Source organism: Haematobia irritans, chromosome 1 (genome assembly GCF_050003625.1).
Source record: "Haematobia irritans isolate KBUSLIRL chromosome 1, ASM5000362v1, whole genome shotgun sequence".
Taxonomy (NCBI): domain Eukaryota; kingdom Metazoa; phylum Arthropoda; class Insecta; order Diptera; family Muscidae; genus Haematobia; species Haematobia irritans.
Window position 1 is genome coordinate 267,280,110 of NC_134397.1, and position 27,685 is coordinate 267,307,794.

The 27,685-nt window shown below is 31.6% G+C and overlaps 1 protein-coding gene across 1 annotated transcript; it reads left to right on the forward strand.

The window, feature by feature from the left end:
• Window positions 1-245: 245 nt before the first annotated feature.
• ppk21 (pickpocket 21) lies at window positions 246-27,517 on the forward strand. The gene is made up of 9 exons (XM_075307620.1): window positions 246-490; window positions 9,229-9,763; window positions 9,827-9,949; window positions 14,261-14,410; window positions 14,607-14,748; window positions 20,758-20,811; window positions 21,395-21,533; window positions 21,611-21,720; window positions 27,315-27,517. The coding sequence occupies exons 1-9, from the start codon at window positions 246-248 to the stop codon at window positions 27,515-27,517; spliced, it is 1,701 nt and encodes a 566-aa protein (XP_075163735.1).
• Window positions 27,518-27,685: the final 168 nt, after the last annotated feature.

Sequence of the window (27,685 nt, forward strand, 5' to 3'; positions counted from 1 at the left end):
CCCACCTCTGGCAGAATACAACAGATTTACTTAGTCTGGCCCAAAAAGGGGGTAGAAATGGGTGAAGTTGAAGTCCAAACAACCAAACATCAAGAAGGTTATAAATGATCAAACATCCTTCCTGGCTGTGAAACTTTATAAAAACTTTAAGCGACAGAGATTTTCAAATCATTTGAAAAACGGTTACAAAATATTTCACAACAACCAACGGCAAGGTTACGAAAAGGCAAATCGTCTAGGAAATCATGAAGGAAAAAATTGTTTATTTAAAAGACTGGGAATATTTAAGACCAAGGGCAACAAAGGTTTCCTATTTGCAAGCATTTGAGGACACCACACAGAACTTTGCCAGGAAACCACCTATATTCGCCGCATCAAAGGAAATCACTTCGAGTTCAATTTTAAAGCAGTATATCTTTAAATATTGTGAAATTTCATCGTTACATGGAATCAGCTATTTAACACATCCCGAATTTAAACTATATGAAAAGTAAGAGTTTTATAAAATGTTAGCTGTAAGTATTAACAACAAATGTTTTGTAAAATTGTACTAAAAAATGGGTATGGAAATTGGACTTGTTTTTAGAAAATTATATTTTAGGGAAAATTGTGCAAAAAATTTACTTCTCTATGCAAACGTTCTAAAAACAAAATATGAAAATTTTTGTAAACACAGTTTTCGCGATATGGACCGATATAACCTTAGCAGTTTGGTGAGATAAAATAGATTTTAAGAAGTTTTCTACCTGCTGATCCCGAATTTTATCATTTTTACAACAAACAATAATCCTGAGTTTATGAATGCGGTGCCACGTATTCACTTATTTTTTTTATTTGCCTACAAGAAAAGATTTTTGAGAATAAAACAAGTATATACGGCCGTAAGTTCGGCCAGGCCGAATCTTATGTACCCTCCACCATGGATTGTGCAGAAACTTCTACGAAAGACTGACATCCACAATCGAATTACTTGGGTTGTGGTATCTTAAAACTTCTTAACATCGTTTTCTAAATTGTGAGTTAGTCCATACGTGGTATATATTAGACAAAAAAGTTATGTATAGTTAAGTCTACACTGAAAAAAATATTGTCGTGAGGTAAAAGATTTCATGTCTTTAAAATACGAATACAAATTTTGTTTAGCATAGAAGACGCATTTCTCTAAAATAAAGTTATTTTCCTTGTCCAAAAGTCGATAAACTTTTCAATGAAGTCGTATTGTCCTTATAATTAAGTGATTTGACTTAAAAATGGGTATCTTAACATGAAAGAAAAAATTTATAGGCTAAGGTCAACTTGACTTTAATAATTCAGAAAAATTCTTTAAATTTAACGAAATTGTCTTTAAATTTGTTGTCTTTTTGCCGTTAACTCGTTTTGCCGTTAACTCGTTTTTAAAGGACTTTGATAGCATATGAAGAAAAAAAGCTGAGAAAGTGAAAAATTAAAATTTGCTTCCTAGAAGCAAGTACACTAAACCTAAATTTAAAAGAGAATTGTGTCTTAAAAGTATCCTTACTTGTATTCTCCGATTCTTTGGCTCGGAATCAATACCAAATTTTTTAAAGTAAAGACAAAATCTTTGGAACCGAGTATACTTTTTTTCAGTGTACAAATACTTACGAATCGATATGGACTTTTTTCACGGTACGTAGAGAGCCAGAATTGAAATATGGGGGTCGCTTATATGGGGGCTATATACAATTATGAACTCGATATGGACCAATTTTTGTGTGATTGGGGATCGATTTATCTGAGGGCTATATATATATATATATATATATATATATATATATATATATATATATATATATATATATATATATATATATATATATATATATATATATATATATATATATATATATATATATATATATATATATATATATATATATATATATATATATATATATATATATATATATATATATATATATATATATATATATATATATATATATATATATATATATATATATATATATATATATATATATATAGACGAATATGGAACTAGTTAGGCATGGTTGTTAACGGCCATATACTAGCACAATGTACCAAATTTCAGCGGGATCGGATGAAATTTGCTCCTCCAAGAGGCTCCAAAACCAAATCTCGGGACCGGTTTATATGGAGGCTATATATAATTATGGACCGATGTGGACCAATTTTTGCATGGTTGTTAGAGACCATATACTAACACCATGTACCAAATTTCGGGCGGATCGGATGAAATTTGCTTCTCTGAGCGGCCTCGCAATCCAAATCGGGGGATCGGTTTATATGGGGGCTATATATAATTATGGACCGATGTGGACCAATTTTTGCATGGTTGTTAGAGACCATATACTAACACCATGTACCTAATTTCAGCCGGATCGGATGAAATTTGCTTCTCTTAGCGGCCTCGCAAGCCACATCGGGGGATCGGTTTATATGGGGACTATAAGTAATTATGGACCGATGTGGACCAGTTTTTGCATGGTTGTTAGAGACCATAAACTAACACCATGTACCAAATTTCAGCCGGATCCGATGAAATTTGCTTCTCTTAGAGGCCTCGCAAACCAAATCGGGGGATCGGTTTATATGGGGGCTATATATAATTATGGACCGATGTGGACCAATTTTTGCATGGTTGTTAGAGACCATCTACTAACACCATGTACCAAATTTCAGCCGGATCGGACGAAATTTGCTTCTCTTAGAGGCCTCGCAAACCAAATCGGGGGATCGGTTTATATGGGGGCTATATATAATTATGGACCGATGTGGACCAATTTTTGCATGGTTGTGAGAGACCATCGATCCTCCGATTTGATTCTGTTGAAATTTGGTACGTGGTGTTAGTACGTTGTATCCAACAACCATGCAGTAATTGGTTCACATCAGTCCATTATTATATATAGCCCCCATATAAACCAATCGCCAGATTTGACTTCCGGTGCCTTTTGGAGAAGCAAAATTCATCCGATCTGGTTGAAATTTGGTACGTGGTGGTAGTATATGATATTTAACAACCATGCCAAAAGTGGTCCATATAAGTCCATAATCATATATAGCCCCCATATAAACCGATCCCGAGATTTGGTTTTGGAGCCACTTGGAGGAGCAAATTTCATCCGAGTCAGTTGAAATTTGGTACATTGTGCTAGTATATGGCCGTTGACAATCATGTCTAATCGGTCTATAATTATATATAGCCCTCAGATAAATCGATCACACAAAAATTGGTCCATATCAAGTTCATAATTGTATATAGCCCACATATAAGCGACCCCCATATTTCAATTCTGGCTCTCTACGTTCCGTGCAAAGTCCATATCGATTCGTAATTATTTGTAGACGTACCTATACATACCTTTTTTGTCTAATATATACCACGTATGGACTAACTTACAATTTAGAAGACGATGTTAAGAATTTTTAAGTATTACCACAACCCAATTAATTCGATTGTGGATGACAGTCTTTCGTAGAAGTTTCTACGCAATCCATGGTGGAGGGTACATAAGATTCGGCCTGGCCGAATATACTTGCCCGGCTGTATATACTTGTTTTTTTTTTTTTTTTTTGCAAATTTTCTTTTTCTTGACATTGTTTTAAATAGAATAAACTCCCAGTACTTGTAAAGGCACAACTTTAGGAGCACTTCCAAAAATGTCCTTCCGGAGATGTTCTTTATTTCAAGTTCTTTTAATTCAATTTTTTATAACTCGCTTTTTTCATACTTTTAAAGGGCAATTTTAACATTTTTTGTTTCAAATATGTTAAAAACAGTTTGTCGAAAAAAATTCTAAATTATTTGTAGTCATTTGTAGTTGAGGTCAAGAATTTCGGACAAGCCTTAGGTTGCATTAAAAATCATAAAAAATTATAAAAATGAATTATTTGTCAAAATATCACAAAATTTTGTAATTCACATCCAAACCACTAAATTCGGATCACATCTAATGAAGTGATGCATATCTAGTGCAACGACTGTTGAAATGGTGGACATCCGTCCTATGACAAGTCCATGTTAAATTCATCGCTTCTGCGCCAATTTTGCACCACTTACGGATCCAACAAGAACATTTTCATAACTTTTTTGGCGACGCTTTTTGCTGGGCTCTATTGCCATTGTGGGCACCGTTAATAGTAGCGAAAATTACATTTCAGAAAAAATTGCAACATATTAATTGATAATGCCAATAAAATATACTCTTGTTTTCTTAAGTTATAGTACATCATTTATATTAAAAAATTACATCATTGAATAAATCCATGCCGTGAAGTAGAGTAAAGTGTGTTGGATTACGAAACAACAGGGGTGAGTTCGATTCCTCCTGGCGTCATAGAGATTTTCAAAGTACAAATTGTACCGTAAATATAAACAGAAAAAGACCGAGAATAAGAGAGAATAAAATTTATACATAGATATGAGAGCATCAAACTCACTCGCACTTTTTGAGTATATTTATGGTAAAGTTATTATTTTTGGAGAGCTGGTATGCTTGCGACGAAGTACTTATTTTTCGACTGCTGGTATGCTTGCACCGAAGTACTTTTCTGCAATGTCACGCCCGCATCCAGAGAAGGAATATGATCACCTCAAACATGTTTCAAGATCAAAATGTTATTTTTGGATCGTGACCATGTAACATGTTCGCTGCAACCATGTTATTTTCTTGGAAATTATATATCTGTTTTCGGAAAGCATGTTATGTTTGGCGAGAAAAAAAACATTTTTGCGACAAACATGTTACATGGCCCAAACATGTTACACTAATTTAGGAACATTACATGCTTGCACCTAAAAATAATATGCTCAAAACTTGAGTTCTAATGATATAATTTGTACTACGAGGGCGGTTCAGAAACTTCTTAGCCTATCAATGAAAGAGAATAGTTAGTTTTTAAAAAAATATTTTTATTTGTCAATATAATCTCCTGAAACTTCAATACACTTAGTCCAACGCTTTTCTAGCAATTCTATCCCTTGATTAAAATAGTTTTCCTCAAGGTCTTCAAAATAGTGGTTTACAACTGTAATTGCAACTTCATTTGAGGTAAAACGCTTGCCAGCAAGGATTTTTTTTTAGATTTGGAAACAAGTAATAGTCACTGGGAGCTAAATCAGGAGAATAAGGTGGGTGGTCAAGCAATTCGTACTTTAATTCGTTAATTTTAGCCATTGTTAAAACACTCTTGTGCAGTGGTGCGTTGTCTTGATGAAAAATTATTTTTTTTTGTTGTAAGCCAGGACGTTTTTCTCGAATTTGTAGTACATTTAATTGATCCAAAAGGTTGCAATAGTACTCTGAATTTATTGTTTTACCCTTTTGCAGATAGTCATCAATAAAATATCTTTGTAGTCCCAAAAAACCGTTACCATAACCTTACCAGCCGATTGAATTGTTTTTGCCTTCTCTGGGTCACTCCAGAGGAGTATAGTGGTGGATCCATGTCTCATCAACAGTTATGAAACGATGCTTAAAATCCATTTTATTTCGCTTAAAACAATCCAAACAAGCTTGAGAAATGTTCATTCTTATGCGTTTTTGATCGACTGTTAACACATGCGGCACCCATCTTGAAGAAATCTTTTTCATCTGTAGTTCTTCATGCAAAATTAAATGGACTCGATCATTTGAGATGCACACGATATTAGCAATTTCTCGCACTTTTATTCGTCGATCATTTAATACCTTATCATGCACTTTGGCTTCATTTTCTGTTGTTGTTGCTGTTTTTGGACGTCCACTACGTGGTTCATCTTCAATACTTGTACGACCACGTTTAAATTCAGCAACCCAATTTTTTACTGTTGCATATGAAGGAGCACTTTCACCTAACACATTCACCATATCATTATGAATTTCTTGTCCCGATAAACCTTTTTTTATGTAAATATTTAATGACAGCAAAATTTCTAATTTTTCCATTGTAAAAAAATTGCGGATGCGTCTTTTTTGAACACCTGTTTCTATATGAAGGAGTTGCCAGATCGAAACAAAATTTAACATGTGTTGATAACAGAGATGGAAGTTTCCAAAACACTTAACTTTTTTCTGTTTATACCGCGCTTTTTGTGCTAGGCTAAGAAGTTTCCGAACTGCCCTCGTAAATTTGGTATATTTGTATGTTTCGAAATAGCTCCAATATAGACTTGAAATTTAAAATCTGGAGGTATTTAAGATTTTAGATCCAAAATAGTTTATATCTACTAATGTTTCGATTTAACTACATTATAGACCAATCACCCGATTTTACTTTTTGGACCCATGGAAACATTAATTTTCACCGGATATGCTATCAGGACTCTAAATATCATTGATATTAGTCTTTATTTTATGTAGCCTTCATATAGATCAGAATGATATATATCCTCTATTGTACACCGAAAAAAAGTCCGTAGTTAAACTAACGATAAATTTAAGAAATTTGTATTGCTATTTACTATTGTATGGTCATGATTTGGACCCAATTATTTTTTTTACACCTTCTATGAGAGGTGTAATTTCGTGAAGTAAATTTTAAAGTACACTAGGCTATTAAATTTTCCTGGTTTTAACAACACTTTGGGAAAATCTAAAAATGTGGAGTACAACTTAGTTCAATTTTCCCAGCAAGTAGTTCATTCTTCCTATAAGACAGTTAACTTTTTCCTGTGTACAAATCTACAGTATTTTAGTATTTAGTATTTATTAATTGAGTAGTTTCACATACAACAAGATTTTAAATCTTATAATTACAGCATGTGATTTACAAAGTTAAAATATTGTTAAATGTCTCGGTTATTAAATTATGACTCGGTTATTAAATTTTGGTCTCGGTTATTAAATTTTGGTCTCGAATTATATGAAAGACGATATTTTCACCAATTAGCAATTTCAAATTTAACTTCAGAAACCATAACAATTGAACTAGAGGTGTAAGCGTGAGTGAAATTTATCTCACACTCACGAACATTCACGAAGTCAAATATTAATTCACGCACGCTCACGTACGATAAGTATCGTAGCCACTCACACTCACGCACATCCACGAAATGAAAAGCAGTAATCACGCACGCTAACTCACGAACTACTTTCACAGACTTACGGTCACGCACGATTCACAATAATTCACGTGACTCACGACAAATTCACGATAATCATGACATTTTCCAACCGGGAATGAGCAAGGGTAACAAAATTCATAAATGAAATATAGTTGGACAGCTAAATCAATTTTAGTTAACATACGAGTAAGAATTAAATCTTATTTTTTTTTCGTGAGCGTGATTTCGCAGAAATTCTATTCACGCACATTCACGCACTCACAACAGATTTTATTACTCACGCACGCTCACGAAAAACATATTTGTTTTAATACCATTCACGCACATTTACGAGAGTTGCTTCAGATTTTATTCAAGACTCACGTGATTCACGCGTGTCACGCGCACACCTCTAATTTGAACCAATATTCTTCCGTTAAAGAAGAAAAAAAAATTGTTTTATGCGTTCCATGATGGTGGTTACACCCAGAGAAGGAATATGATCACCCCAACATGTTTCAAGAACACCATGTTACTTTTTTACAGCGACCATGTAACATTTTTATCGCAAAGATATTCTTTTCCTGTCAAACATAACATGTTTTCCGAAATCATATATATAATTTCCGAGAAAAGAACATGGTTTCGATAAACATGCTACATGTTTTCCGTGAAAAAGTAAAAAGTCTTTCTCTGCGTGTATTTCAGATTCATTCCGGCCACACTTTTTACCATAGATATCAATGAGTGCTGCCCAAATCTATATTAAATTCAATGGCATGGTACCTCCATGGTACATGTGGCTGTGACACCCAAAAATAAGATAAGATAAACGACAGGATGAGATAAACGAATATAAGATTGTCAGATTTTGAGCAGCCATCTGCGTAGTACATTGACTGATTGCTGATTTATATAAAGATCTACACGCTCACAAAAAATCGCTTCTGTAACATATACTCCCAAACATATTTTGCTTCAAGCATATACATTTTTGGGTATTGCCCAAACATTTATATGTTTGATCTCTACCAATATATAATATGTTTGAAAGCATATTGGTCTAAACAATATATGTTTGGGTAGTCTAAGTTCCAAACATTTTGTATTTTTGCATCCAAATTCAATAATGTTGTCTTCCAAAAAACAATATGTTATTATGTGAACATATAATATGTTTGGAAGCATTTTGCACCCAAAAATATTATATGCTTAAAAAAATTCTCCCAAACAATATTGTGCTCAAAATTTTATTTATTTATTTATATATTTACAATCATAATTAATTATGAAAATAAACAGGTAATATAGGTGCTAACAACATAGGTTTTCGACCTGAATGCTCAAAATTTTGTTTCTGCCCAATTGTATATTCCCCCACATCTTTCTCACTTCCACGAGATTTTTTAGTTCTTAGCACCTTTTTCTGTAATACAAACATTGTAGAAGAAATTATTCAATTGTATGATTTTTTTTATTTTAATTTTACCTTTTGCCGGACGGGGATTCGAACAGCGGACCACACAGTTTGTAAGGATCAAAGAAGTAGCTGATCAATTGCCCAAGGAAAAATAAAATGTTAATTTTGTAATAACAAGCAACAACCACCAACTCAATTCAATATCGCTCCTTGTTAAATAGCGCTCCAAGCTACTAAACACATATATGTTTATAGGCTATTTCTAAATTAATATATGTTTGCATCCAAGCATATTATATTTACAAACATTTTATGTCCCAAACATAATATGTTCTAACATATTAACATATATGTCTCAAACATGTTATGCTAGTTTATGAACATTATATGCTTGCACTCAAAAATATTGTGTTTAAAAATTTGTGTTCCAAACATATAATGTTTATATCCAAACATATGAAAAACAGTCTTTTTCATCCGTGTACAATTTACAGAAAAAAATATCACAAACCTTATTCCAATCAAAATTTTAGTTGAATTTTCAAATATATTAAATTGAAAATTTAATTCATTCAACTTTTTTTGGACTAAAACAAAAACATTATATCTATGAATTTATAAACTGGGTCAATTAAATTTTCAATTGGCTTTATTGAGTGACACTATCATTTCTGTGTTTGTAGAAATTTCAATTAAAAGTTAATTGAAACATTTAATTTCCTGATTGAAAAAAAATCTTTTTCTGCAAAAATATTTTATTCCCTTTATTGCTTTTTTCCAGAATCATTTGGTTCCTCATCCTGATTGCCACCAGTCTCGCATGTATTTTCGTTTACATTGATTTGGCTGAATTGTATTACACGCAAAGAGTGCAAACAACTGTAGCCGATTCAGTATCCCCGATATTTATGATACCATTTCCATCGATCGGTTTGTGTCTACCCTATCGTATCGATTGGCACCGTTTACAAAATGAGGCTGCACCCAGATTTCTCCCAGCCAATGTCAGTCGTGAAAAGCTGTATACATTTTATGAATTTTTCGATGAAATTGGAGATATTAAATTTTCTAGCTTGATGGAACTTTCACCAATGTTTGAAAGAAATTCACCATTAAATTTGAGCCTTATTGATGATATCGATATATTGGAGGTTATTCGATTTTTAACACCAACCTGTACTGAAGTCTTTGAAGGAGCATGTCTTTGGCGTAAAAGGCCCTATAATTGTTGTGATCTATTTTCTTTGGAACGTACGGAAACAGGGTTTTGCTATATCTTCAATTCGGCTATAAATCAAAAGGATAACGATAGAGCTGTATGAATTCGTTTTAATTCGTTCAATATTGATACACTATTAAGAATTTTCTATTCATTTCAGCAATCAGATCCATATTATCCCTATCATAATTCAAACACTGGCGAAGGCAGCGGTCTCGAAGTGAGAATGGTAATCAATGAAGAGAAGATTAGCCCTATGTTTGATGGATTCTTGGGAATATATGTGAGTATTAACTAAATATAGTGACCGAAATAGAGTGAAACTTATCAAAGGTAGACATCCACTGTTGCCAAAATTGTTTCCACATTTGGGAGGCGTCCGAATTGGTTTTATTAAGCTATTGAAAAGAAAATGCCAGAAACCAATATCCACAAGCCTAACTATAGACATGTTTCTTCTTTGGCTAAGGCGAATTCCCATAGTCTTCAGTATAGATCTTGTGGAGCGAGATGATTCAATTTGGGTCTTATAAAGTTATTTCCCATCGAAATTACACTGAAAAGAAAATATTGTCGTGAGGCCAAAGATTTCATGTCCTTAAAATACGAATGCAAATTTTGCTTAGTGTAGAAGACACAATTCTCTGATATAAATTTTGCTTCCTTGTCCAAAAATCGAACAACTTTTCAATGAAGTCGTGTTTCTTTATAATTAAGTGATTGAACTTAAAAAAAATTGGTATCATAACATGAAAGAAAAATTTTTTTGGGCTAAGGTCAACTTGACTTTAATAATTCAGAATTTTTTTTTTTTAATTAATGAAATTGTCTTTAAATTTGTTGTATTTTTGCATCTCGATTACAAAGCAAAAAATCGTTCAAATATAGGACATGTTTTTCAACTCTTTAATGTAAAGACTTTTTTACTTGAAACATAGCATAATTTCCACTTGAAGTCATGTCTGAATTTGGAAAATCAAGTTGTCATTAACTTGTTTTTAAAAGACTTTGATAGCATATGAAGAAAAAATCTGAAAAAGCGAAAAATTAAAATTTGCTTCCAAGAGTCAATTACACAAAACCCGAATTTAAAAGAAAATTGTGTCTGAAAAGTATCCTTACTTGAATTCTCCGATTCTTTGGCTCGGAATCAATACCACAATTGTTAAAGACAAAATCTTTGGAACCGGGTATGCTTTTTTTTTAGTGTATATACAATAATTTGTTCCTCCAAAATTAAACCATTTTTCACCACCACTGTACATCATCTTCTCATACAACCATAATCGCTTAATCATATTTAATACACTGACGCACCAATAAATCGAAATTTAGTGTTAGGAGCATTGCTGAATTGGTGAACGATTAAATAAAGTGAAATATTTTTGATTTAAAGAAATTATCTTTAAATTAACTATTTGCTTTGAAGTCTCTGTTATGCTTTGCATGTTTAAACTTATTAGTTATTTCATGTAGAACACCTTTGTTGACATATGGCAAAAAGAGAATGAAAATTCAATAAACGAGATGTGTATCCGAATCTTAATTTTATAGAGCGCAGATTTAAAACTAAATAGATTCCTAAGAAATGCCTTCATTTTAACTCATTACTGCCCTCTGTCCCCATATAAGAACACCTGTTTGAAGTCAAACAACTATGAGCAACCGCTTATTTTTGTAATTTTAAACACACGTATGACATCTTTATACTGCGTCTGATCTATAAACAAAGACACTTTGTCGCATTGATAAATGAGTGTAATATTCAGTGCATTATATTCTTATTATTATTCGGATAACTTTCCTAAAATAATTTCAATAGTTATATGAGTACCACTTGATCTAAAATGTATAATTCTTCGCATATAAATAATATCTCGATTGTACTCGTATGTAGATAAAAATGTTAAGTTTAATGTTTACAAAATTTTAAAATTGTAGTACGAGGTCATGGAGATTTTTGGAGAATTCCACACTTAATCTGCCCAATGTCCCCACATGGAGACACCCTTTTTATACCCTCCACCATAGGATGGGGGTATATTAACTTTGTCATTCCGTTTGTAACACATCGAAATATTGCTCTAAGACCCCATAAAGTATATATATTCTGGGTCGTGGTGAAATTCTGAGTCGATCTAAGCATGTCCGTCCGTCCGTCTGTCCGTCTGTCCGGCTGTCCGTCCGTCTGTGGAAATCACGCTAACTTCCGAACGAAACAAGCTATCGACTTGAAACTTGGCACAAGTAGTTGTTATTGATGTAGGTCGGACGGTATTGAAAATGGGCCATATCGGACCACGTTTACGTATAGCCCCCATATAAACCGATCCCCAAATTTGGCTTGGGGAGCCTCCCGGAGCAGCAAAATTCATCCGATCCGGTTGAAATTTGGTAGGTGGTCTTAGTATACGGTCTCTAACAACCATGCAAAAATTGGTCCATATCGGTCCATAATTATATATAGCCACCATATAAACCGATCCCCAGATTTGACCTTCGGAGCCTCTTGGAGGCGCAAAATTCATCCGATCCGATTGAAATTTGGTACCTGATGTAAGTATATGGTCTCTAACAACCATGCAAAAATTGGTCCATATCGGTCCATAATTATATATAGCCCTCATATAAACCGATCCCCAGATTTGTCCTCCGTAGACTTTTGGAGGGACAAAATTCATCCGATCCGGTTGAAATTTGGTACCTGATGTTAGTATACGGCCTCTAACAACCATGCAAAAATTGGTCCATATCGGTCCATAATTATATATAGCTCCCATATAAACCGATCCCCAGATTTGACCACCGGAGCCTCTTGGAGGAGCAAAATTCATCCGATCCGGTTGAAATTTGGTAGGTGGTCTTAGTATACGGTCTCTAACAACCATGCAAAAATTGGTCCAAATCGGTCCATAATTATATATAGCCCCCATATAAACCGATCCCCAGAGTTGACCTCCGGAGCCTCTTGGAGGGGCAAAATTCATCCAATCCGGTTGAAATTTGGTACCTGATGTTAGTTTACGGCCTCTAATAACCATGCAAAAATTGGTCCATATCGGTCCATAATTATATATAGCCCCCATATAAACCGATCCCCAGATTTGACCTCCGGATCCTCTTGGAAGAGCAAAATTCATCCGATCCAGTTGAAATTTGGTACATGGTGTTAGTATATGGTGTCTAACAACCATGCAAAAATTGGTCCATATCGGTCCATAATTATATATAGTTCCCATATAAACCGTCCCCAGATTTTACGTCCGGAACCTCTTGGAGGAGCAAAAGTCATCCGATACGGTTGAAATTTGGTACATTTTGTCAATATATGGCCTCTAACAGCCATGTAAAAATTGGTCCATATCGGTCTTTAGTTATATATAGCCGATGACTTATTACACAAAAATTGGTCCATATCGCCAAAAATAATCTACCAAAACTTTATTTCCATAGAAAATTTTGTCAAATTTTATTACTATAGAAAGTTTTGTCAAAATTTCATTTCTATAGAAAGTTTTGTCAAAAGTTTATTTCTATACAAATGTTTGTCAAAATTTTATTTCCATAGAAAATTTTGTCAAAATTTTATTTCTATAGAAAATTTTGTAATCTACCAAAACTTTATTTCCATAGAAAATTTTGTCAAATTTTATTACTATAGAAAGTTTTGTCAAAATTTCATTTCTATAGAAAGTTTTGTCAAAAGTTTATTTCTATAGAAATGTTTGTCAAAATTTTATTTCTATAGAAAATTTTGTAAAAAATTTATTTCTGTAGAAAATTTTGTCAACATTTTATTTCTATACAAAATTTTGTCAAAATTTCATTTCTATACAAAATTTTGTCAACATTTTATTTCTATAGAAATTTTTGTCAAAATTGTATTGCTATAGAAAATTTTGTCAACATTTTACTTCCATAGAAAATTTTGTCAACATTTTATTTCTATAGAAAATTTTGTCAAGTTTTTATTTCTATAGAAAATTTTGTCAAATTTTTATTTCTATAGAAAATTTTGTCAAAATTTTATTTCTATAGAAAATTTTGTCAAGGTTTCATTTCTATGGAAAATTTTGTCAAAATTTTATTTCTATAGAAAATTTTGTCAAACTAGATTATATACGTATTTAATCGGCCTTTTTTTGTTTAATATATACCCCGTATGGGCTAACTTACAATTTAGAAGACAGTGTTAAAAAGTTTTACGATACCTTGCCATCGGCAAGTGTTATCGCAACCCAAGTAATTCGATTGTGGATGACAGCCTTTAGTAGAATTTCCTGCGCAATCCATGGTGGAGGGTACATAAGATTCGGCCTGGCCGAACTTACGGCCGTATATACTTGTTTTTCTTAAATGTGTCAGTTTTTTTTATTTATTCGTTACTGAGTAATTTAAAACCCATAAAATCAATCAAATTTGTCCAGCAGTTTCGTTTTGGGCGTTAATAGGTTAGAGAAGCCGCATCTTTGGTTCGCAATCAATAGCCTTAAGTGAAAGTCAAAATCTTTGAATTCAAGGAATTTTTGTTTTTTGAGTGTAGATAGCTTTATAAAAATATATGTGCTAATTTCATTTGAAACCCCTTTCCTAGGTAATGATAAAACAACCCGAACAATGGCATTCCGATGTAAAATTTGTGAATTATAATACCTTCACAAAACTGGGGATAGGTGCTCAATTAACTGAAACAAACAATAGAACCCGATCAATACCACCACTAGATCGAGCTTGTATTTTCGAGGTAAGTGACGACCAAAAGTAACCAAAAATTTGTAGGTACAAACACATCACTCACAACTTACTGTATTTTGTTAACACATAGAAAAATTTGTTTAGAAAAAATCCAAATAAAGAAACTATTGATATAGTTTATTTGAATTTGATTTCCAAGATAAGATTTAATTGCAAAAATATTACCGATATTTTTCTCTGTGTAGGACGAAGTAAACCATCATCTCTACAAGAAAATTCCTGGTCTACGATATTGGCGTGGTAATTGCCGTACTCGATGTCATCAAGAATATTTACTGAAGCGTTGCAATTGCAATTTAAATTTACTCTTTCCGATAACAAAAACTGGTAAGTCACAATTTTTTAGTAGATTTTACAAATATATAAACTAAAATGGAAATCCACTTAAGGCATTCCAGGATACATTCAACTAAAAGAATATTTAGTTAAAAACAACAATTGAGGATATATTTATAGATGGTGGTAACTGTACAGAGTTATCTGTTTTTTGAAGGATGGAAATTTTAAATATTTGCTTCTTAATATACGGAACAAGCTGAGTAATGCTTCGCCGATGGAGCTACGCTGAGGCGGTTATCCTCTACAGAGGTTTAGTTAAATTTATTTCAGGCTGAGATTAATTCGGTCCTACCTCCTTGGCGATAGTCAACCAACTCGTCAGTCCATTGCCCAGCTACTGCGTATGGTTGTTACCCATACATACATCACATAACTGCTTTCACCCTCAACTGGTCATTTACTCTCAATTCAAATGCCATAGATGGCGCTATCATAGCCTTTTTCCGTTACATTTAAATTCATTTATTACATTTTCTTTTAGTTTAACTATAACAATGTGGTAACGTTGCGCTTTTTTTTCAAACGGATTGTCACCAAATTTGGCAAAGGGTAATCTTTTTCATCGCCCTTTAAGTCTGCAAAATTTCATCCACATATATATGTATAGCCCAATTTTCCCAAATTTGGCCATAGAACCCTTATTTATTAACCGATCTTACTAAAAGTTGGCTAGAACCAGTCCTCTATAGTACTAGCTATATGTGCAAAATTTCATCGAAATCGGCTCAGATGTAGATATAGCATCCCTTTTGTGGTATTAATTAAACCCGCAAAATATTATGCAAATTGGTTCAGATTTAGATATAGCTTCTACACTGAAAAAAATATTGTCGTGAGGTCAAAGATTTCATGTCTTTCAAATACGAATACAAATTTTGCTTAGCATAGAAGACGCATTTCTCTAAAATAAAGTTATTTTCCTTGTCCAAAAGTCGATAAATTTTTCAATGAAGTCGTATTGTCCTTATAATTAAGTGATTTGACTTAAAAATGGGTATCTTAACATGAAAGAAAAAATTTATAGGCTAAGGTCAACTTGACTTTAATAATTCAGAAAAATTCTTTAAATTTAATGAAATTGTCTTTAAATTTGTTGTCTTTTTGCATCTTGACTACAAAGCAAAAAATCGTTCAAATATAGGACATGTTTTTCAAAACTTTATTTTAAAGAAGTTTTTTACTTCAAACATAGCATAATTTCTACTGGAAATCGAGTCCTAGTTTTGAAAATAAAGTTGCCGTTAACTCGTTTTTAAAAGACTTTGATAGCACATAAAGAAAAAAGGCTGAGAAAGCGAAAAATTAAAATTTGCTTCCTAGAAGCAAGTACACAAAACCTAAATTTAAAAGAGAATTGTGTCTTAAAAGTATCCTTACTTGTATTCTCCGCTTCTTTGGCTCGGAATCAATACCAAATTTTATAAAGTAAAGACAAAATCTTTGGAACCGAGTATGCTTTTTTTTCAGTGTATTTATTAACCAATGTTACTCAAATTTCAAATTTTGATGTACTAGCCGATCATATTTATACGTACTTGTCACTCTTACATAATAATATTATTGCTCCATTTTTACACATTTGGATTTATTACCCCACTAATTAGACGATTTTCTCTTTTTATACCCTAAACCACATAGTGGTTAGGGTATAATACGTTTGATCTGCCAAAAAATGTGCTTACCAGAAATATTGATTTTAGACCCCATAAAATATATACCGATCGACTCAGAATCACCTCCTGAGTCGATCTAGCGCTTGGTGTCCGTCCGTCCGTCTGTCCATGTATTTGTTGTTCACAGGATTAAGGTCGCAATTATTAACCGATTTTGATGAAATTTGGTACAGGGAGTTTTTTGGGCACAAGGACGAACGCTATTGAATTTGGAAAAATTCGGATCAAATTTAGATACAGCTCTCATATATATGTATCGCCCGATTTCGACAAATGGGGTCACGTTGCGCTTTTTTTCAAACGGATCGTCACCAAATTTGGCAAAGGGTAATCTTTTTCATCGCCCTTTAAGTCTGCAAAATTTCATCCAAATGGGTTCAGATTTAGATATAGCTCCCATATATATGTATCGCCCGATTTTCCCAAATTTGGCCACAAAACCCTTATTTATCAACCGATCTTACTCAAAGTTTGCTATATGTAATCCTCTATAGTACTAACTATATGTGCAAAAAATCATCGAAATCGGTTCAGATTTAGCTATAGCTCCCACATATATGTGCCGCCCGATTTTTCTAAATTTGGCCATAAAACCCTTATTTATTCACCGATCTTACTCAAAGTTGGCTAAATATAATCTTCTATAGCACTAACTATATGTTCAAAAAGTCATCGAAATCGGTTCAGATATAGATATAGCTCCCATATATATGTATAGCCCGATTTTCCCAAATTTGGCCATAGAACCCTTATTTATTAACCGATCTTACTCAAAGTTGGCTAGAACCAGTCCTCTATAGTACTAACTATATGTGCAAAATTTCATCGAAATCGGCTCAGATGTAGATATAGCTCCCATATATGCATCGCCCGATTTTGAAAAATTCGCCCCAATAACCTTATGTTTGACCATAGAGGCCTCATTTCTTAACTGATCTTACTCAAATTTTGCACAAGGTAACCTTTTGTGGTATTAATCAAACCCGCAAAATATTATGCAAATTGGTTCAGATTTAGATATAGCTTCCATATATATGCATCGCTCTATTTTCCCATAGTACTCTTATTTATTAACCAATGTTACTCAAATTGTAAATTTTAATGTAATAGCCGATCGTATTTTACTTGTAGCTCTTACATAAGAATATTTCTCGATTTTTACAAATTTGAATTTATTACCCACACTAATTGAGCGATTTTCTCTTTTTTTTTAATAATGGCTCAATATTAGTGTCATACCAACTCCGTAAGTGCAATATCAAATACAGCCAGTGTTGCTAGAAGTAGGGGAAATTCCCTATATGTAGGTTTTTTTCTAATATTTATCGTCTTGTAGGGACTTAGGGTCATACTGTACACTGAAAAAAATATTGTCTTGAGGTCAAAGATTTCATGTCTTTAAAATACGAATACAAATTTTGCTTTGCATAGAAGACGCATTTCTCTAAAATAAAGTTATTTTCCTTGTCCAAAAGTCGATAAACTTTTCGATGAAGTCGTATTGTCCTTATAATTAAGTGATTTGACTTAAAAATGGGTATCTTAACATGAAAGAAATAATTTATAGGCTAAGGTCAACTTGACTTTAATAATTCAGAAAAATTCTTTAAATTTAATGAAATTGTCTTTAAATTTGTTGTCTTTTTGCATCTTGACTACAAAGCAAAAAATCGTTCAAATATAGGACATGTTTTTCAAAACTTTATTTTAAAGAAGCTTTTTACTTCAAACATAGCATAATTTCTACTGGAAGTCGAGTCTTAATTTGGAAAATAAAGTTGCCGTTAACTCGTTTTTAAAGGTCTTTGATAGCGAAAAATTAAAATTTGCTTCATAGAAGCAAGTACACAAAACCTAAATTTAAAAGAGAATTGTGTCTTAAAAGTATCCTTACTTGTATTCTCCGCTTCTTTGGCTCGGAATCAATACCAAATTTTTTAAAGTAAAGACAAAATCTTTGGAACCGAGTATGCTTTTTTTTCAGTGTAAGGACACTTTCACTCAACACAATTTGTAATAATTTTTACATTTTGGTGGCTCTAGAGGAGGAAATTAGAAGCCGGCAAGGCTTGATATATAACAATGTGTGGTAACACCAGTTATCACTCGTGCCAAACAAAATGTAACAAAATTTGAAGATTACTACAAATTACTACAAATCTACCAAACAAATATTTCTATATAAATTTTTGTCAAAACTTTATTCCTGTAGAAAATTTTGTCATCATTTTATTTCTATAAATAATTTTCTCAAAATTTTATTTCTATGGAATTTTTTCTCAAAATTTTATTTCTATAGAATTTATTGTCAACATTTTATTTCTATAGAAAAATTTCTCACAAAAAATTGTTTATAGAAACATTTTCCAAAATTTTATTTTTATAGAGATTTAACAAAAAAAAATACTATTTTAGGTAGAATTCTACCAACTGTGGCAAACGTGGTGCACGCTCATAAAAAATCGCTTCTGTAACATATACTCCCAAACATATTTTGCTTCAAGCATATACATTTTTGGGTATTGCCCAAACATTTATATGTTTGATCTCTTCCAATATATAATATGTTTGAAAGCATATTAGTCTAAATAATATATGTTTGGGTAGTCTAAGTTCCAAACATTTTGTATTTTTGCATCCAAATTCAATAATGTTGTCTTCCAAAAAAACAATATGTTATTATGTGAACATATAATGTGTTTGGAAGCATTTTGCACCCAAAAATATTATATGCTTAAAAAAAATTCTCCCAAACAATATTGTGCTCAAAATTTTATTTATTTATATATTTACAATCATAACGAATTATGAAAATAAACAGGTAATATAGGTGCTGACAACATAGGTTTTCGACCTGAATGCTCAAAATTTTGTTTCTGCCCAATTGTATATTCCCCCACATCTTTCTCACTTCCACGAGATTTATTAGTTCTTAGCACCTTTTTCTGTAATACAAACATTGTAGAAGAAATTATTCAATTGTATGATTTTTTTTATTTTAATTTTACCTTTTGCCGGACGGGGATTCGAACAGCGGACCACACAGTTTGTAAGGATCAAAGAAGTAGCTGATCAATTGCCCAAGGAAAAATAAAATGTTAATTTTGTAATAACAAGCAACAACCACCAACTTAATTCAATATCGCTCCCTGTTAAATAGCGCTCCAAGCTACTAAACACATATATGTTTATAGGCTATTTCTAAATTAATATATGTTTGCATCCAAGCATATTATATTTACAAACATTTTATGTCCCAAACATAATATGTTCTAACATATTAACATATATGTCCCAAACATGTTATGCTAGTTTATGAACATTATATGCTTGCACTCAAAAATATTGTGTTTAAAAATTTGTGTTCCAAACATATAATGTTTATAGCCAAACATATGAAAAACAGCCTTTTTCATCCGTGTGGCAATACAAATTTATATTCTAAGTTATATACGTTGCATATTCATGTCTTAAGATAATAAAGTACTTAGAAACATTTTTGTTTTGTAAAATTTGTTTAAATTTAACGAAAAATATTGTAGAGAAAATTGTTTGGGAATGTATGGAAAAGTAGGGAACTTTTTTGTCCTTGTGGGGTAAACCGAACATTTTCCCTGGCAACACTGACTATCAGCTATAGTCAGATTGAGACAAAGGACCCATAAACATGTACCCCTTAATTTTCTTATATATGCAACTGCGGTTTATCTTCCAGACCTATATCAATGTTACCACACAAATGCTTATGTTTACTAATTCAGTAAGGGTGGTTTAGGGTATTATATAGTCGGCCCCGCTCGACTTACTACTTTACTTACTTGTTTAATAATGGAAGCAATATTAGTGGCATACAAACTCTTTAGGTTCAGAATCAACTATAGCTCCTAATATCAGACATTTCTGTTCAGATTTTGATAAAACTCCCATAACGATGTACCCCTTAATGTCCTTTAATATGGAAATGCGGGTTATCTCCCAATCCTATACCACTCATACCCGACAAACAATGTTTACTAATTCAGTAGGGGTGTTTTAGGGTATGATATAGTCGGCCCCGCCCGACTTTCTACTTTACTCACTTTTTGTTTTTTATTAAATATCTCAATAAACTGTTTTTGAAAATTTTTGGTGATATCTGTTCTGCGTGCTTGCGATACACACACCGACATGCATTTTGAATCATTTTGAATAATTAAATCCTTTGGTATGCCTATCGAACTCAACTATATGATGAAGGAATTCCCAATTTAGTTTCATTCTTGTCATTCCAAATATCCAATTTAAACCCTCCTATTTATTGTATTGTACTCTTCTATATTTACAGATAACTTTACAATTTGTAAACCATCGGATTTCAAATGTATCTACGATAATGCATGTAAGTATGCACAACCATAAACTCTCATAAGGACATCCAAGTATGACATCTTACAGTCCTAATGCTATAATACGCAAAGTTCTTGGATATTATAGTTGAGACATTGCAAGGAGATGTTTCAAATGAAGATATTATATAGAGAACAGTGAAAGAAGAAAATGTTCAGTTGACCATTTGATGTAAACCTTAAATAAAGTTAAATATAAAATATCGTAATAACCATTTTTTTCATAAGGAATGTAACAACCTGTTTCTGTATGCCCAACGAGCTCAATCGATGGACTGAAATCGACACAAACAGCTGAATTTATAACCAGAAATCAGCTGTTTCTATGCATTCCAGTCGATCGGTAGAGCTCGATCGACATACAGAAACAGGCTGCCAATGTGCAATTGGTTTACTCGGATAGAGTAGACAGTCATAATGGTTCCAAAGATTACAGTGGTAATATAATATTTGAAACTTGGATTTCACTTAGTTTTTCAATTTTGAAATTTATCATAAACTTTCTTCTATCCACTGTATTATGGTATTCTCGATTATCCCTCTCAGAATTATCTCCCACTTGAATTTCATCTTTAGTTCTTTTCAGTAGAGAACACCATGTGTACGAGAGTTTGTACATCGAAGGCATTGGTAATGATAGTATGACATGCAACTGCATGAATAATTGTAATCAATTGTTGTACGATGCTTTCTTCAATAGTGCTCCACTGGAAGGGTATGAATAAACCGACGGATTTTATTTTAAATGAGTACTTTTATAAATCTTTGTTTATCTACTTTTGAAATTTACAGTGTTAATTCTACAGATACATTGAAATACGTACACATGGACATACATTTTCAAAAACAATTCTTTATACGATATCGCACATCGATGAGATACACGTTTGTTGAGTTGCTGGGTAAGTATTTGTTTTTATTTGTTTTACTTGCGAGTGTTTAAAGAAATGAAGTTAGTAAGAATTTTGAAGAGGGGCTTGAGCAACCTTTTTCTACCATATAACAATTTATACATCAAAATATTGGGAACATAGCTTGAATGGGACCTATACTTCAGAAGATGTGAAATGTCATTTTCTACGCCAAGATTTTTTAAAAGAGGAGTTAAATTTCGAACACAAAAGGAACACAATTCTACCACAAACGGTAGATTTTTTGGTAGATTAGTAGAATTTTTAATGTTTTGGTAGAACTTTTAAAACATCCTCGCCAATTAAGAAGTACTTCAATTTTCTATAGAAATAAAATTTTGACAAAATTTTCTATAGAAATAAAATTTTAACCAAATTTTCTATAGAAATAAAATTTTGACAAATTTTTCAATAGAAATAAAATTTTGACAAAATTTTCAATAGAAATAAATTGTTGACCAAATTTTTTATAGAAATAAAATTTTGACCAAATATTCTACAGAAATAAAAATGTTATAAAATTTTATATAAAAATAAACTTTTGACGAAATTTTCTATATAAAAAATAATGAGCAAATAAAATTTTCTATAGAAGTAACATTTTGGCAAAAGTTTCTATATATTCAATATCTTGACAAAATTTTCTATAGAAAAAAAATTTTGACAAAATTTTCTATAGAAATAAAATGTTGACCAAATATTCTACAGAAATAAAATTGTTATAAAATTTTCTACAAAAATAAACTTTTGACGAAATTTTCTATATAAAAAATTTTGACAAAATTTTCTACAGAAGTAACATTTTGACAAAAGTTTCTGCATATTCAAAATCTTGACAAAATTTTCTATAGAAATAAAATTTTGACCAAATATTCTACAGAAATAAAATTGTTATAAAATTTTCTATAAAAATAAACTTTTGACGAAATTTTCTATACAAAAAATTTTGACAAAATTTTCTATAGAAGTAACATTTTCACAAAAGTTTCTATATATTCAATATCTTGACAAAATTTTCTATAGAAATAAAATTTTGACAAAATTTTCTGTAGAAATAAAATGTTGACAAAATTTTCTATAGAACTTTAATGTTGACAAAATTTTCTAAAGAAATAAAATGTTGACCAAATTTTTTATAGAAATAAAATTTTGACCAAATATACTACAGAAATAAAGTTGTTTAAAAATTTTCTATACACTGACGAAAAATACTGTTTTTCATATGTTTGGGTTTAAAAATTATATGTTTGGAATTCAAATTTTTTAACACAATATTTTTAAGTGCAAGCATATAATGGTCATAAACTAGCATAACATGTTTGGGACATATATGTTAATATGTTAGAACATATTATGTTTGGGACATAAAATGTTTGTAAATATAATATGCTTAGATGCAAACATATATTAATTTAGAAATAGTCTATAAACATATATGTGTTTAGAAAGAGAGACCTAGAGAGTAAGCTGCAAGTAAAATAATGGAAGTAACCATTATTTTACTTGCAGCTTATACCCACACAAAGCAAATTTCATTAACATTTTTTTCTACCAGTGTATGCCCTAAGGTGAAACTTAATATTTGAGTAATGTAAACAATAATTTGGTTGGACCAATCCTTTTTTTTCTATAGAAGTAACATTTTCACATATATACTTAAAGCAAAATGTGTTTGTGGTATATGTTACGATTTTTTTTTTTTTTTGAAGGTGTAGAAATAAACTTTTGACGAAATTTTCTATATAAAAATGTTGACCCAATAAAATTTTGACAAAGTTTTCTATAGAAGTAACATTTTGATGAAAGTTTCTATATATTCAATATCTTGCCAAAATTTTCTATAGAAATAAAATTTTGACAAAATTTTCTATAGAAATAAAATTTTGACAAAGTTTTCTATAGAAATAAAATTTTAACAAAATTGTATATAGAAATAAAATGTTGACAAAATTTTCTACAGAAATAAAATATTGACCAAATTTTCTATAGAAATAGAATTTTGACAAAATTTTCTATATAAGGATAAACTACGCTCGTTCGTAATCACTGTTGCCATAGTTGCTAGAATTCTACCACAAATTATAGATTTCTTACTGTTTAGTAGATTGGTAAGATTCTTAATGTTTTGGTAGAATTTTCAAAAATACCTCTCCAATTTTGTACAGAAATAATATTTTGAAAAAAATTGCTATAGATATAAAATTTGGACAAAATTTTCTATAGAAATAAAATTTTGACCAAATTTTCTATAGGAATAAAATTTTGACCAAATTTTCTATAGAAATAAATTTTTGACAAAATTTTCTATAGGAATAAAATTTTGACAAAATTTTCTATAGAAATAAAACTTTGACAAAATTTTCTATAGAAATAAAATGTTGACAAATTTTTCTATAGAAATAAAATTTTGACCACATATTCTACAGAAATAAAATTGTTATAAAATTTTCTATAGAAATAAATTTTTTACTGAAATAAAATTTTGACAAAATTTTTTATTGAAGTAACATTTTGACAAAAGTTTCTATATATTCAATAACTTGACAAAATTTCCTATAGAAATACAATTCTGACAAAATTTTCTGTAGAAATAACATTTGACAAAATTTTCTGCAGAAATACAATTTTGACAAAATTTTCTGCAAAAATACAATTTTGACAAAATTTTCTATACAAATAAATTTTTGACCAAATTTTCTATAGAAATAAAATTTTGACAAAATTTTCTACAGAAATAAAATGATGACAAAATTTTTTATAGGAATAGGTTAGTTTAGGTGGCAGCCCGATGTATCAGGCTCACTTAGACTATTCAGTCCATTGTGATACCACATTGGTGAACTTCTCTCTTATCACTGAGTGCTGCCAGATTCCATGATAAGCTCAATGACAAGGGACCTCCTTTTAATAGCCGAGTCCGAACGGCGTTCCAAATTGCACTGAAACCACTTTGAGAAGCTTTGAAACCCTCAGAAATGTCACCAGCATTACTGAGGTGGGATAATCCACCGCTGAAAAATTTTTTTGTCTTCGGTCGAAGCAGGAATCGAACCTACGACCTTGTGTATGCAAGGCGGGCATGCTAACAATTGCACCACGGTATATAGGAATAAAATTTTTACAAAATTTTCTATAGAAATTAACTTTTGGCGAAATTTTCTATATAAAAATGTTGACCAAATGTTCTACAGAAATAAAATTTTGACAAAATGTTCCATAGAAGACACATTTTGACAAAAGTTTCTATATATTCAATATCATTAAAAACAAGTAAGGAAAGTCTAAAGTCGGGCGGGGCCGACTATATTATACCCTGCACCACTTTGTAGATCTAAATTTTCGATACCATATCACATCCGTCAAATGTGTTGGGGGCTATATATAAAGGTTTGTTCCAAATACATACATTTAAATATCACTCGATCTGGACAGAATTTGATAGACCAAAATTTGTGTTACCATCTCAACTACTTCACATTTGCTGGAAGCTATATGAAGGAGACAATTTTTTTACTTCTACAAAATCTCTAGAATTAAAAATTAAATCGGCTAACGCTATCCAGTTAATTGGAGGAAACTTCCATTGAAAATGGGTCTAAACTGTGTAACAGTCTACTATATTTCCCCAACTCTGGTGTACGTATATATGGGAGCTATATATAATCTGAACCGATTTTGACTAAATTTGACATGTATAGTTAGAATAATAATTCTGCTATCTATGCGAATTTTCACGTAAATGGGAGTATAACTTTGGCCCCCTGGTCATATGAGTGCAAATTGGACGGAAGATATATATGGCAGCCATATCTAAATCTGAACCGATTTCAACCAATTTTGGTACACTTACCGATACTATTAAACGTACTCCTTGTGCAAAAATTGAACCAAATCACCGCAAAACTCTGGCTTTTGAGCCATATAAGTTCAAATCGGACGAATGATATAAATGGGAGCTATATCTAAATCTGAATCGATTTTGACCATATTTGGCACATACAATAGTATCGTTAAAAGTACCGCTTGTGCAAAATTTGAAGTAAGCCAGGGCAAACCTCTGGCTTTTGAGACCATATAAGTCCAAATCGGGAGAAAGATATATATGTGAGCTATATCTAAATCTGAACCGATTTTAACAAAATTTGACACACTTAACGATACTATTAAACGTACCCCTTGTGCAAAATTTGAAGCAAATCACGGCAAAACTCTGGCTTTTGTGGCCATATAAGTTCAAATCGGACGAAAGATATATATGGGAGCTATATCTAAATTTGAACCGATTTCAATCAAATTTACCAGGCATTGGTAGAATGTCAATTCTACCCTCTGTGCAAAATTTCACGAAGATCGGTAGTAAACTTTGGCCTCTGTGGTCATATGAGTCTAAATCGGACGAAAGATATATATGGGAGCTATATCTAAATCTGAACCGATTTGGCTGATATTTTGCAAGATTTTCGAGATTCATAAAATATTTGGATGTACGGTATTTCAAGAAAATCGGTTGATAAACACGCTATCTATTACCAAATCGGGGATAAATATATATCGCAGCTATATCTAAATCTGAACCGATTTTTTCCAAAACCAATAGCGATTGTCTCTGTCCCAAGAAACGGCCCTATGCCAAATTTGAGGACGATCAGACATAAATTGCGAGCTGTACTTTGTGCACAAAATTACATATACAGACAGACGGACGGACAGACAGACGGACATCGCTAAATCGACTCAGAATTTAATTCTAAGCCGATCGGTATACTAAAAGGTGGGTCTATGACCACTATTTCCTGGCGTTACATACAAATGCACAAACTTTTTATACCCTGTACCACAGTAGTGGTGAAGGGTATAAAAATTATTTTCGTGTTGGTCAATTTCGTCAAAGTCCATTGTAAGTTCTCCATTTTTAAAGAAGTGGAAACTTTCCTTATTGGTTCAAGTTAAATTGTTAAAACATTTCAAATTCGACAATTTTGCAATTCAAGGATATTTATACACCCAAAAAAATTTCGCTAATAGGAGAGATCGTAATACATGATATTGCAAATACATTCATAATACCATAACAACCACAAACATTTGAGCAAAAACATCAAAATATTTTTTTTTTTCGTTTAAATTGGTAGATTTTTGGTAACATTTTCTTCAGATTTTGTTTTGGCCCGAGTAGTAACCGTGAGCCCAATAGGTGCAAACTAGCGATTAGAAACATAAGATTGCAATATGTCTGAAGCAATTACTGAGACTACTTGAAGTTAAATTGAGTATAACGGCAGCCCGATGTTTTTGAGTCACATAGACTATACAGTCGATCGTACACTGAAAAAATATTGTCGTGAGAGGGTTTGCAGTAATTCCTTTGGGAATTACTGAAAAGTATCTAAGCGGCACACTTTTTCATAAAGAAAATTGAATGCATTTGTTTTAGTTTTTAACAATCATTTTATCTCGATTTCATCAAAAATCACCACTTACAAAAATTAAAAAAGCATTTTCTTTACTTTAATGACTACGCTTTTCCTTTCTGTTTTTGCTGGGTAGATTAAAGTTTTAATAAAATTTTCTATCTTATATTTTAGCTAATTTTGGAGGAATTATAGGCCTATTCTTGGGGGCATCTCTTTTAAGTGCCGTTGAACTATTTTATTATTTCACCATTGGAATGTATGCACGTTTACAAAAGCCTTTTGAAGCGAAATGCAAGGAAAAGAAACAGGATCGAAAGAAACATAGACATTACCAAAAATCTAAATTAATTAATAATAATCGTTTTAAATATTAAAGTTATTCATACATTTATTATTATTCCCAAAAAAAAAGTTATTATAATTGTTTATTAATAAATTGTAAATTTCACATGTATTATAATAAAAATTCTGAAATAAAAAGTGTCTTTACATATTATCATTTTGGATCATAAGGTAGGTACTATATTCCGTTTTCGAGTTAA

What these genes read in the sequence shown, in the direction of transcription:
- ppk21 (XM_075307620.1), top strand. Translation starts at nt 246, where the DNA reads ATGAAGGAAAAAATTGTTTATTTAAAAGACTGGGAATATTTAAGACCA. An exon ending in ATCGAGCTTGTATTTTCGAG is followed by an intron (nt 14,411 to 14,606) that starts GTAAGTGACGAC and finishes TTCTCTGTGTAG; the next exon opens with GACGAAGTAAACCATCATCT. An exon ending in AATAGTGCTCCACTGGAAGG is followed by an intron (nt 21,534 to 21,610) that starts GTATGAATAAAC and finishes TGAAATTTACAG; the next exon opens with TGTTAATTCTACAGATACAT.